The sequence below is a fragment of the Taurulus bubalis genome (assembly GCF_910589615.1).
Source record: "Taurulus bubalis genome assembly, chromosome: 2".
NCBI classification, from domain to species: domain Eukaryota; kingdom Metazoa; phylum Chordata; class Actinopteri; order Perciformes; family Cottidae; genus Taurulus; species Taurulus bubalis.
The window spans coordinates 47,645,711-47,659,767 of NC_136590.1; the positions used below are offsets into that span (position 1 = coordinate 47,645,711).

Genomic DNA, 14,057 nt, shown 5'->3' on the forward strand with positions numbered 1-14,057 from the left:
GAGCATGTGGATTGGTAATCTCAGTATGTGGATTGGTAAACCGATCATTTGGAATGGTAAACAGAGTGTGTGGATTGGTAAACGAAGTGTGTGGATTGGTAAACGGAGTATATGGATTGGTAAACGGAGCCTGTGGATTGGTAAACGGAGTGTATGGATTGGTAAACTGAGCGTGTGGATTGGTAAACGGAGTGTATGGATTGGTAAACGGAGTGTATGGATTGGTAAACTGAGCGTGTGGATTGGTAAACTGAGTGTGTGGATTTTGCAGGGATTGTGTCATTTGAAATGCCGTTATTTCAGGATTCTGAATTATTTTTTAGGGTTTCAAACTGAAGGACTTATGTATCAGGATGAGGTGCTGGCTGTATGAAGTACTTTTTGTAGTGTTATATTATTGTCACTGTAACGTTAAGTTCAAATTGAAGTAAAACATATTGTAGGGTTTGCAAGATTGTATGGTTGTCGTACCATTGTTTAGTAGGGCAGGGTACTTTTCCTACCATTGTAGCAGGATTAATACCGAGTTGAATGAGTTGAAACACCTTTGTATGAATTTAGTATTAAAATGTCTAGTACTCGTTTTAGGGCATATATATAATTTTTGAGTTTTAGGTTTAAGTATCAATGTACCATTATTGTAGGATTACTTATCGCTAGTTACTGTTTAGTACTGTTTTTTAACTATTCAATACTGCTGTTCAGCTGTAGTTGTTATAGGCTGTGGTACTAGTTGAAAGGTTGTTGTAGGGCCTAGTACCAGCTCAAGTTCTACTGTGATAGGATCTGTAAGGGTTGGGCTGTATCAATCAGTGAAGGTGAAACTGCAGTGTTTTGTTGGACGAACTCAACGTGACGGCTGGTTTTAAGATAAGGATGTAATGTTGGATCGACCACCAGGCGGCGCCACAATCTTCTGAGCAGAGCGACGAGGTATGTGGTCATCGATCTGAGTTCCTGGGAAGAAGAACAAGATGATGATTTAAATTAGTGAAGTTTACAAACCCATTCATCAGAAAATAAATATGTTGTGTCAAATATTTCAACACTACGTTTTCATTTCCACAGAACTGTGTTCTTCAGGATGCAAAAGTGTCTGAAGCCTTATCTTACACCAAGTAGGTCAACTCACTGATTCATTTTCTCCTGAAACTTGGCATCTTTTAGCCCTCACAAGTGCATCAATATCAGGCTTAAAATCCTGAGTAGCAGCCAATTTAAGAATATCATTCAAGTTCAATGTTCATTACATTCATGTCAGCAGAAACTCCGGTCATTTGCACATTTCTTAGATAGGGAAATAAGCAGCTTGACAGCTGTGTCTCCCACAAACCCAGCGTCAACTTAAATGCTGTCATAATATTGTGTGACAACTTTGCAGCATCTTGTTCAGGTTATTCAAGTGCTCTGTAATATCCACCATAAATGCAAGGTCCTGCAGCCATCCTGGGTTTTTAAAGTCATGCACTGGTTTGCCCTTTTTCTCTATGAACTGTCCAATTTCCTCTCGTAGATAAGAAAAACGCTCCAGCATGGCACCGTGGTAGTGGTGGTATGGGAGGCTTGCTACTCTTACTCTTTACTTGTTTTACAGTCTATGGCATGCTCTTACTGATACAGTGGGACTCCCAGTGGACCGATGAGGAATAGCAGCTACTTTTATAGAAATGCAATGTATGTCTTTCTGTAATTTTCATCTGATCCGGCCCGCGGGGCGTATGTTTGACCCCCTGCTCTAAATGGACCATAATTTACTTAATGAACATCATGCTGTATTGAAGAAGATTTGAAACTAGAGATTGAGACATAAACTCATGTTTACAATGTTTACCCTTAAGAGAGAAGTAGAGTCATTTATATAGACTTCTATACAACCAAAGGAGTCACCCCCTGGTGGTCAGGAGAGAGAATGCAGCTTCAACACATGAAGCATAGACTTCTATACAACCAGAGGAGTCGCCCCCTGGTGGTCAGGAGAGAGAATGCAGCTTTAACACATGAAGCATAGACTTCTATACAACCAGAGGAGTCACCCACTGGTGGTCAGGAGAGAGAATGCAGCTTTAACACATGAAGCATAGACTTCTATACAACCAGAGGAGTCGCCCCCTGGTGGTCAGGAGAGAGAATGCAGCTTTAACACATGAAGCATATACTTCTATACAACCAGAGGAGTCGCCTGGTGGTCAGGAGAGAGAATGCAGCTTTAACACATGAAGCATATACTTCTATACAACCAGAGGAGTCGCCCCCTGGTGGTCAGGAGAGGGAATACAGCTTTAACACATGAATCTGCCGACTGTCACTTACTCAGCCCAAATGCAAAAAAGTGCACATTCATCGTATTTGGGGTTTGACGGAATCCACAATGCCAATTCTTGGAGAAAGCGCTGTGTTTAGCCTCATCTGTTATCAAACTGTCTTCTTCTTCTGCTCCATATTTAACTGTAGTAGCTCTAATTGCTTAGATTATAGAAATACATCAGAATCCTGCAAATACATGTGTTCGTCCTGCGTTCGTGAACACTACCTGCCAGGGTAAATCCTGATTGGTGGAGGTTTCGGAGGCTCGTCTGGGTTTTTGGACAGGTGGTCGGAGTGGGAGGAACCGATGTAGCCATGCTAATAACATCATGAACCGGACCATCGTAGTTGCCCCGGGGGACACCGCGAGCCTCAGCCATCTGAGACAAACAGACAAAACCTCTGAGAAACACCTATTCACAAACCCAACTTATTAATCGGATGGTTAACTCACTAATTAGTGCTACAAACTGTGATCCTCTGTCAGAGTTTGAGCCACTTACATGTACAAGTAGATCAGCTGGTTTAACAGTAAGTCAGGAGGTTGATCAGTTGGTTGGTTGCCTTGCTACAAGAATGATCCTCTGTCAGACAGGTTAACCAGTTTGTTAGGCGGTTAACTAATTCACTGATTAACCACTGGCTGTGGGCTCTGAGCCTCTGATGGAGTTTTAAAAAGATAAAAAAGGTATTTGACTTGTTAACCAGCCCTTAGTTACCTTGCCACGAGCTCTGATCCTCTTGTAGACCGTGTCTGGGAAAGCCTTTCTGGGAATATAGTGTCCTGAACCTTTTGTCACGTTGAGATTACCGTCCTCCAGAACGACTCGACCGCTCCTGATCACCACTGACGCCACACCTCGAAACTCCAAACCCTCCAGGATATTCACCTCCACTGTCTGCACACAAACAGGCAGCAAAGTGGGAAGGATGGTGGCCAGTTTAAGACGTTTCATGATTAATTTAGATACTTGATGAAGATTGGTGTGTTGTTACCAGGTTGTGAGTCTTTGCAGAAACAGTTTGTGTCTCCTTTGGATTCCAAATGACGATGTCAGCATCGGATCCAACAGCGATCCTTCCTGAACACGGGATGATACACCCATCTAGTGTGTTACAGATGTCTGAATAGTGTTTTACATTTATTATATTTACATTAATGTTACAGTTTATTCCATCTCATCCTGTGTAGAATATTGTGATGTTATACTGGTGTGTTAGTAAATGTAGAGCAGCAACAGGGTCTTTATCTTCTGCACAGTGGAATGTCTTCTGACTGGTGGGTTACCTTTGCGTGGGTAAATGTTGAAGAGTTTAGACGCGTTGGTGCTCGTTACTGCGACAAACTCATTCTCATCCATCTTCCCCGTAGTCTAAAGGGAAAGAAGGACACATTCATATTCCATTATGTTGTGCCAATTCCTTTTAAGTGGAAACTTTATGATACTTTAGTAAACATTTATACAGTACAGTACAATACATTAACCTTGATCCCTCGAGCCACAACTCAGAAATGGAAAAAATATATTTTATGGAGCATGTCTGCATTTTCATGCTCGCATCGATCTTACCACAGCTCTATCCCACACCACAGACATCCTCTCCTCAATTCCATTGGTTCCCTCTGGGATCAGAGTGAAGTCATCTTTACCGACAGCTTTCTGAGCTGTGGAAAAGCTGGCTTGAGCACTGGACGTCACCTGGAGATCTCCACTGGAAAAAAAACACACAAACAAGTTTGCTTCAATCACCTGATGTTGAAGTTATGAATACAGTAATACTAACCATGCTAAAAGAGAGGTAAAGTCATACTAACAGAGGTAGAGTCATACTAACAGAGGTAGAGTCATACTAACTATGCTAACAGAGGTAGAGTCATACTAACTATGCTAACAGATGTAGAGTCATACTAACCATGCTACCAGAGGTAGAGTCATACTAACCATGCTACCAGAGGTAGAGTCATACTAACCATGCTAACAGAGGTAGAGTCATACTAACTATGCTAACAGAGGTAGAGTCATATTAACTATGCTAACAGAGGTAGAGTCATACTAACCATGCTACCAGAGAGGCAGAGCCATACTAACCATACTAACAGGGAGGCAGAGCCATACTAACCAAGCTAACAGAGGTAGAGTCATACTAACCCGGTAGAGTCATACTAACCATACTAACAGGGAGGTAGTCATACTAACCAGGTAGAGTCATACTAACCATGCTAACAGGGAGGTCAGGTACTGTGGAGTTGAAGGATCCCGGTTGAGAGGCGGGCTCATGACAAATGCAGCAGCTGTGGCCCAGTCTTTGGACCAATAGTGAGAGCCGTCAGTGGCCAGGCTGGCAGTGATTGGCTCCCCGTACACCACGATACCTGAGGACAGAAACATGAGGAAGTTGACCTCCAATCTGTTTTAGGTCCTTTCACAATCTTATGGTCGTGGAGGGTTTTGTTCGTCCCTGTTGTCGGGGGCAGTTGCACCTTGGGTCTTCTCAGGCAAAATGGTTCCCAGACCAATACTTCAATACTGGATTATTATTATTATTATTATTATTATTATTATTATTATTATATCTAGGGTCCAGCCCCTAGATATGCTGCTATAGGCCTAGACTGCTGGGGGACATCTAAGGATACACTGAGCTCCTTCTCTCCTTCTCTTCCTCTTTCGCTCCTCCTCTCCTCTTATCCTCTTCATTCTCTCCTTCTGGATAGATGATTGTCTCTTCAATGCATATTACTAACTCTACTTTCTTTTTTCATGGATTCGTGGTTGCCTGGAACCAGGGGGAGGACCCCGGTCCTTCACACTGCCATGGATCGTGGCTGACTGGAACCGGTCCTGCCTCCTGCCATGTCCCTGCTGATGCCCCTCCTCTCTCCCTCCTTCTGCTTAATGGATCGTGGTTATCTGGATCATCGACCATGCCTACTACTCATTATATGAAGAATTTCTGTCATATTCATGTAATGTGCTGTGACTCTGTTACGTTGTTCATTCTGGTCACATGACACATATTGCTTCTGTCCATCCTCTGTTGCTCTCCTGAAGGTTTCTTCCATTTTTTCCTGTGAAAGTTTTTTTTTCTATTTTTTGGGGGAGTTTATCCTGATCCGATGTGAGGTCCCGGGATAGGGATGTCGCATGTGTACAGTTTGTAAAGCCCTCTGAGGATAATTTGTGATTTTGGGCTATACATAATAAACTGAATTGAATCCAGAATTGTACTTTCTTTAGGCAGTTGGTGATTGTGGTTTGGTGATATATTTAGTAGAGATGTATAAGTAGAGTTGGTGTCAGAAGAACCAAAGAACCAGCTGGAGCCCTCGAGCAGTGAAGGAGGCCGTCTGATTGGTTGGCCACGGTGATCCTGAAGCAGCAGACAGGTATCAGGAGGTCAGAAAGCAAAAGATCTGATAGGAATTCAGAGAGAACTTTCAGGAGGCCTCAAAGTGGTTCTGACAAATCGGGACATGACACAGGAGGAAGAGGAAAGACGTAGTCCAAACTGTTCTCAGCAGGGAAGGAAACTGTTGAGCTGGACCTCAACCCAAATGACTGGATCTCCATGAAATGTACCGCGAGATGCTGAAAGCTCTGGATATTGTTGGTCTGTCTTTGTGGACTGTGTCTCGTGAGACAGTACCTGGGGACTTTGTCTGGTGGGATGGTACCTGTGGACTGTGTCTCGTGAGACAGTACCTGGGGACTTTGTCTGGTGGGATGGTACCTGTGGACTGTGTCTCGTGAGACAGTACCTGTGGACTGTGTCTGGTGGGATGGTACCTGTGGACTGTGTCTCGTGAGACAGTACCTGTGGACTTTGTCTGGTGGGATGGTACCTGTGGACTGTGTCTCGTGAGACACTACGTGTGGACTTTGTCTGGTGGGATGGTACCTGTGGACTGTGTCTCGTGAGACAGTACCTGTGGACTGTGTCTCGTGAGACACTACGTGTGGACTTTGTCTGGTGGGATGGTACCTGTGGACTGTGTCTCGTGAGACAGTACCTGTGGACTGTGTCTCGTGAGACACTACGTGTGGACTTTGTCTGGTGGGATGGTACCTGTGGACTTTGTCTGGTGGGATGGTACCTGTGGACTTTGTCTGGTGGGATGGTACCTGTGGACTTTGTCTGGTGGGATGGTACCTGTGGACTGGCAGTCACTTCTAAAATACATCAGAAGAGCTCTTTGAAATGACACGTTTAGTTCCATCTGAACCCGACGTGGATTGAGAGGCAGAACACATGAGACGGAAGAGGTCACCTTTCTTCCTGGCTTTAGCGATGACATCAGCAGCCGATTTGCTCATCACCTTGGTAACGTAAAGCGGACAGTTGGCCTGTTTGGCGATGGTGACCGCCCGATACACCGCTTCAGTCTCCACCTGAAACGCACACAATCGGTAATAAACGTGTCTTGCTGGCCCCGACGCCACCTGGTGGACGTTTATAAGATGATGATTTTGCAGGCATGATTACAGAAGTAGTTGCAGGTGTGATGACGGGTGTGTTTTGTGTGTGTACCTCTTCAGGGTGTGATAAAACGTGTCCTTCAGGTCCAGTGATACCGAGGAAGAGAAGCTTCTTCTGTTCCTGAAACACAAATCAGTTTAAATTTATGGTAAACATTTGAACAATAATGAACCGTCAGCTGGTTTGTGTCTGAGTTCATTCAGTTTACGGTATTGTACTGTACTACTCGGGTGTATTACCTCTTCAATGATGTCACCATTCTCAGCGTGGACCTGTGCGATGGCTCCAAGATCCCGGAGGACCCCAAACGCCTCATAGAGCTGAAAACAGGAAGCAGATTCAGTCCAATGAAGACATTAACATTAACTAACCCAAACAACACTAGTTTAACTAGTGGTAGTAGTTCACCTGAGAGTCAGAGCTCTGGTATTTGTCTTTGTAAGCCATGAAGAAGAGGAAGGAGTTCACACCTGAAGCACAAATATTGTAGTAAATACAACGTTCATCTCACCCGCATTTCAGATGTTTCTAAACATTTTAATATATTGATATATTCTCAATGTAATTCAGAGTTAGTAAGAGCTTTAGGGTTAGTAAGCGTTAGGGTTAGTAAGAGTTAGTAAGAGTTAGAAAGAGCTTTAGGGGGAGTAAGAGTTAGTAAGAGTTAGTAAGGGTTAGTAAGAGCTTTAGGGGAGGTAAGAGTTAGTAAGAGTTAGTAAGAGTTAGGGTTAGTAGGGTTAACCCTTCCTCAGACCTTGATCTTTGATGAGTGTCTCCAGCTCGTCGCTCAGTCCTTCATGCCAGCGCGTGATGTCCAGGTGGAGGGAGAAGTCGCAGCACGCCTCCTGCTCCGCCGTCTCCCTCCACTGATCGAACGCCGTCAATAAGCTGGTCCCCGGCTCCACCAGCACGTGGTCCACTGTGAACACAAGCATCACAGGCGTTACTACAGGTGTGTGCAGGGCCAGGCGGGTGAGTATTAATAGCTAGCAGATCGTCTGACTGATGGTGGTGGTTCCTCCGGACAGGGCCGCCCTGGTTCCCTGGTAGAACCCGTCGGCCGGGCGCATGCCCCTCTGCGGGGCGAGCAGACCAGTGTTGGCGTCCACTCCTCCGGGGATCACCAGCTGGCCGTACGCGTCCACCGTCTCCACGCCGGACGGGACTACCAGGTTCTCCCCGATCTGTCTGATCAGGACGAGGGAAAGCAAGTCAGGCAGGAGGAGGTCTACCCACAATGCACCTGGACCGCCGAGTAATAATCCATAGCAATATATTTACTTGATGGTCCCATCCTCGACGTAGACGTCAGCGTAGAACGACTGGTCGTCATTGACGATCTTTCCACCTTTGATGATCAGACGGTTGCCCTGGAAACAGACAGAGTGGATGCTGGGTAAAACAGGGGAGTCTCATCTGCATATTAAAAACACATAAAACCAGCAGATGGTTGTGAGATCAATGATGAACAAGTTGTTCCAGCCAGAATATATTTTACAACAACTTCATGAACCAGCAGGTCAAACGCCAACAACCCCAATTTAAATGTCCTGTTCCTAGTCCTGGTCCTGTTCATTTAATTACAATCAATGAATTCATATATATATATATATATATATATATATATATATATATATATATATATATATATATATATATATATCATTTAAATATGATATATATTTAAATACATTTATTTTATTTATTAAGTCCCCCTGAAATAAACCAGCACCAGGTCCAAGCCTGATCCGGGTCAGAGGGCTCGATGATTGACAGGTCAATGATTGACAGGTGGAGCTGCAGCATCCTCCCTCACGGCCCGTTCCCCGGGCTCGGCTCGGCTCGGCTCGGCTCGGCTCGTCTCGGCTCGGCTCTGCTGGACCTACCGCGGCTCTGGCGCTGCTCTTCTTGTTCTGGAACGCCATCCTGATCGATCTGCTGGTTGATCCAATCGCGCTCACACACACACACACTCGCAGCCTGCTTTTGTTGCGGTCGTTGATGACGTCACGCTCCTGACCGTACACACCCGGCTTCCGGTTTAGAACTTCACAATAAAGTCCATAGACCAACAATAGGCTCGTTCGTAAGAGCTGCGCCTCGACTGGAATCCAGACGAGAGCAGGCGGCATCATCATCATCATCATCATCATCATCATCATCATCATCACCAGGAGGCGTTCTCAATAAACTGAGGTCAAGTCGGACAGTTTCAGCTGCCTTCAAAGTAAACACAGGAAGTCACAGAAACAATGACTTCCTGTTTGTTCTGATCTGAAGGCTACTTGTAGTTTACAGATCACGTTTGGATTAATTCATATGTTTATAAATATATATTTATGTATAAATGTGTGTGGCTGCATCCTTTGTTCTTTAATGTCTGCCAGTGAAATACATTACTACTGGTTTAGATATGTGTTATATGAATCATATTTATTATTATCAACCACACAAGATATGTCTTCATATTAAACATGAGACTAACAGTCAACAATCCAGCGTTAAGTATTAAACATAAATAATAAAGTTATACAACACATGCTTGGTGTGAGCTGAACATACTTTTATTTTATTATTTTTTTAAAGGAGATGATCTGTAGGACTCAGCCTTAGAGATAGAGTAAGGAGATGAGTTTCCTCTGTAGGACTCAGTCTAATGGTGAGTTCACACCGGACCGCGGAAGTTTACTCGCGCGAGTGAAACGAGGGCGTTCACACCAAACGCGAAAAATCGCGGCGCGAAGGGGGCGTGGCTTAGCTCTGTTGCTTGCCTCTGTGAGAGACAAGCGACGAAGCTTTCATTTCCGCTATCGACCATGGAATAAATAACCACTAGTTCTGCTTTATACTTGTTGTGTAAACTCCACATACGTGAACATCAACCTCCATGGTGTCTGGGTTCATACTATTATCCGTAGTCCCACAACAGCGTCTCAATGAAGCCGCTACCAGCGCTGGTTCAGGCGCAGCAGCAGCAGATTCATTCAGAAACGGGGAGGCGGCGGTGGTGACGGGCGGAGCTTCTCAACGCTGATTCTCAACGCTGATTCTCAACGCTGATTCTCAACGCTGATTGGCTGCCGCAACTTTGCGTCACGCGATTTCTCCGCCAGAGTTGGGAGAATTCAACTCGCGTGAATTCGCGCCGCGTCCTCTGCTTTGTTCGCCCCAGGGCAAACGTTCTGTTCGCGCCGCCTCAAACGCGTCTATCTCGCCGCGGCGCGAATAAATCGCCAATTTGCGTCGCAACGCGTCTGTGGATTGACTTTACATGTAATCTGGTTGCGCCGCAAATTCGCGCCGCGTCCGGTGTGAACACGGCATTAGAGATAGAGTAAGGAGATGAGTTTCCTCTGTAGGACTCTTAGAGATAGAGTAAGGAGATGAGTTTCCTCTGTAGGACTCTTAGAGATAGAGTAAGGAGATGAGTTTCCTCTGTAGGACTCTTAGAGATAGAGTAAGGAGATGAGTTTCCTCTGTAGGACTCTTAGAGATAGAGTAAGGAGATGAGTTTCCTCTGTAGGACTCTTAGAGATAGAGTAAGGAGATGAGTTTCCTCTGTAGGACTCAGTCTCAGAGATAGAGTAAGGAGATGAGTTTCCTCTGTAGGACTCTTAGAGATAGAGTAAGGAGATGAGTTTCCTCTGTAGGACTCTTAGAGATAGAGTAAGGAGATGAGTTTCCTCTGTAGGACTCAGTCTCAGAGATAGAGTAAGGCTGAGCCTACAGAGGGGTAAATTCACCAAGACAGACCGGTGCAGCTTCTGTTTTACTGCTGCAGCCGCACCGATCCTCATGTCCATCTCCCGCTCCACTTTACCCTCACTCGTGAACAAGACCCCGAGATACTTGAACTCCTTCGCTTGGGGTCGGCATATTTCAATCCTTGTTTTTAAATGACTTAAATAAAATGTATAATTAGTTTGTTGAGCAGCCTTCAAACACAAACTTCAGTTATGAATCTCTTTTACCTCTCTCTTGCCGTAGTGTCCAGAGGGAAACCCCCCGGTCTGCCGTCCTCCTCCTACTCCTCCTCCTCCTCCTCCACCTCCTCCTCTTCCTCTCTGGGTTCCAGCGGCTCGGCGCTGCGTCTGCGGACTGAACGACTGGAAGTTCAGAGTTTTGTTCTCGAACGCTCCTTCGACGCTGCTGAACATCCCTCCAGACTTCATCCGAGGACGAGGAGAGTCGGAACCCAGCCGGGAGAGGAGAGAGCAGCAGTCGTCCTCCTGAGAACTCATCATGAAGGATGTGATCTGAGACCAGCCGGGAGAGGAGGAGGAGGAGGAGGAGGAGCAACTGTGACCTCAAACTGAGACCAACAGGAGAAATGAGTCCTCCTAAAGCTGTGAGAATAAGAGGTTGTTGGTTGTTGGTGGAGGTTGTTGGTTTGAATCCTTGTTGAAGCAGGAACTCATCCTCACAGCCAGCTGTTCCTGCAGAATACTGTGAGCTGTTATTCATCAAGTGGAGAGCACTCTGGTGCCATGACATCATCACGTGACATCATCACGTGACATCATTACGTGTTAACTGTTGGACTTTATCGACTTGATGCTCACAGGTCAGCGCTCATTACTGCTGAGAGCTGAAGACGCTGAAGGAGAGTTCTCCTCCTATCACACACACACACACACACACACACACACACACACACACACACACACACACACACACACACACACATACACACTCAGTGGACCGTAACAAAGTCTGGAGGTCACGTCAACATGAAGCTCCCATGTAAAACTGAAGAGTCACTTCCTGTGTGACAGAATGAAGACAGTCTATTGTTTATTCTACTGTTTCCTCTATTGTTTATTCTACTGTTTCCTCTATTGTTTATTCTACTGTTTCCTCTATTGTTTGCTCTATTGTTTATTCTATTGTTTGCTTTATTGTTTATTCTATTGTTTCCTCTATTGTTTTTTCTATTGTTTCCTCTATTGTTTATTCTATTGTTTCCTCTATTGTTTATTCTATTGTTTCCTCGATTGTCTATTCTATTGTTTCCTCTATTGTTTATTCTATTGTTTCCTCTATTGTCTATTCTATTGTTTCCTTTTATTGTTTGCTCTATTGTTTATTCTAGTGTTTCCTCTATTGTCTATTCTATTGTTTCCTCTATTGTTTATTCTATTTTTTGCTCTATTGTTTATTCTATTGTTTCCTCTATTGTCTATTCTATTGTTTCCTCTATTGTTTATTCTATTGTTTCCTCTATTGTCTATTATATTGTTTCCTCTATTGTTTATTCTATTGTTTCCTCTATTGTCTATTCTATTGTTTCCTCTATTGTTTATTCTATTGTTTCCTCTATTATTTATTCTATTGTTTCCTCTATTGCTTCCTACAACAGCTGATGAGGGTGGCTGTAGCTCAGGGGGATGAGTGGTCGTCCCGCAACCACAAGGTCGCCGGCTCAATCCCCAGTCCCCCCATAGCTCACATGTTGAAGTGTCCCAGAGCAAGACACCTGCTCCTCAAAGGGCAGCCCACTGCTCCCTATCCAGGGATGGGTCAAATTCAGAGAAGAATTTCCCCAAGGGGATTAATAAAGGATTGTTTCTTTCATGAAAGATAATTAAGTCTGTTATTTCCAAACATTCAGACAACATTTTGAAGTGTGAATGTTCTATGCTTTGTATTTTCAGTCAGCCTCTTCCCTCCGTGGCTTCGCGGTCCTTCTGAAACCACAAGGTAGCGGTTGGATCCCTGGTCTCCCCATTGTCCTCATGTCTCAGAGTCCTTGATAAGACCCTGAACCGCCTCACAGCAGCTCACTGCTCCTTAACTACCTTCTTTCCTTCCTTCCTTCCTTTAGAAGACACAGGTTCAAGCTGTTTTCTTTTGCATAGTGTGGTTTCAGAATGGCACAACCCGGCATGGTTTATTGCTCTTGTACTGCTATTAGTCTGGTCTACAACAGCTTGCTAAACATGACTGTGTCACTGGACGCAATCTTGTTTACCGGCAATCACGTGAATGTGTAAAGTAGTGAGTCATAATTCTCGCGATACCCACGTTTCCTGAAGGCAACGTGGTTGACACCAGTGCTCAGCCTTCTTTGTAACTGTCACTCATGAAACCACGCCCCTGTAGTTGAAACCATGGCCCTGTAGTTGATACCACGCCCCATGTAGTTGATACCATGCCCATGTAGTTGATACCACGCCCATGTAGTTGATACCACGCCCATGTAGTTGATACCACGCCCCATGTAGTTGATACCATGCCCATGTAGTTGATACCACGCCCATGTAGTTGATACCACGCCCCATGTAGTTGATACCACGCCCATGTAGTTGATACCACGCCCCATGTAGTTGACACCACGCCCATGTAGTTGGAACCACAGCCATGTAGTTGATACCACGGCCATGTAGTTGATACCACGCCCATATAGTTGATACCACGCCCCATGTAGTTGACACCACGCCCATGTAGTTGGAACCACAGCCATGTAGTTGATACCACAGCCATGTAGTTGATACCACGCCCCTGTAGTTGGTACCACGTCCCACATAGTTGATACCACGCCCCTGTAGTTGAACCACGGCCATGTAGTTGATACCACGCCCATGTAGTTGATACCACTTCGAGAGGCTGGTCCTGGCTCATCTCAAAACCTACCACCCACACTGGACCACCTTAAATTTGCGTACCGCCAGAACATGAGTACAGATGATGCCATCTCCACAGCGCTTCACTCCCCCCTCTCCCACCTGGACAACAACACCTATGTGAGAATGCTGTTCATCGATTTCAGTTCAGCATTTAACACCATCATCCACTTCAAACTGAACACCAAACTAGGTGAGCTTGGCATTGACACTTCCCTCTGCAGCTGGATACTGGATATCCTAACCAACAGACCCCAGTATGTAGGTTGTGCAATCATACCTCCTTGACCCTCACCCTGAACACTGGCGTTCCACATGGCTGTATGCTGGGTCCTCTCCTCTACTCCCTGTTCACCTATGACTGCACGCCTACATGCCTACATCCTGGTGCGACCGGCTCCGGCTCCCGGCGCGACCGGCTCCCGTTACCGGCCTCACCCCGCCCCTCTTTGTTTGCCGCTACTGAGGGAATCCTTTTTCTTTTCCATTAAAATATGCTTAAATTCAGCGGGAAAGCAAGAAAACATTAACAGAAACTCACGATTATAAACGTATTTGTAATACGTCAAACACAAACATTAAAACAAGAATACGTGATAATCAACGTATACGTGAATTAACGTATTTGGAATACGTCAAACATAATCAGCG

The 14,057-nt window shown here is 45.1% G+C and overlaps 1 protein-coding gene across 1 annotated transcript; it reads right to left on the reverse strand.

Annotated features, from left to right (window-relative positions):
* Nucleotides 1-859: 859 nt before the first annotated feature.
* Nucleotides 860-8,708, reverse strand: dpysl4 (dihydropyrimidinase like 4; the record flags this gene model as incomplete). Its single annotated transcript, XM_079237376.1, has 15 exons — nt 860-957; nt 2,531-2,684; nt 3,024-3,203; nt 3,301-3,386; nt 3,593-3,677; nt 3,876-4,017; nt 4,522-4,678; nt 6,575-6,695; nt 6,835-6,903; nt 7,023-7,103; nt 7,192-7,253; nt 7,538-7,702; nt 7,787-7,971; nt 8,065-8,153; nt 8,670-8,708. The coding sequence occupies 15 exons, from the start codon at nt 8,706-8,708 to the stop codon at nt 866-868; spliced, it is 1,707 nt and encodes a 568-aa protein (XP_079093502.1). The 3' UTR covers nt 860-865.
* Nucleotides 8,709-14,057: the final 5,349 nt, after the last annotated feature.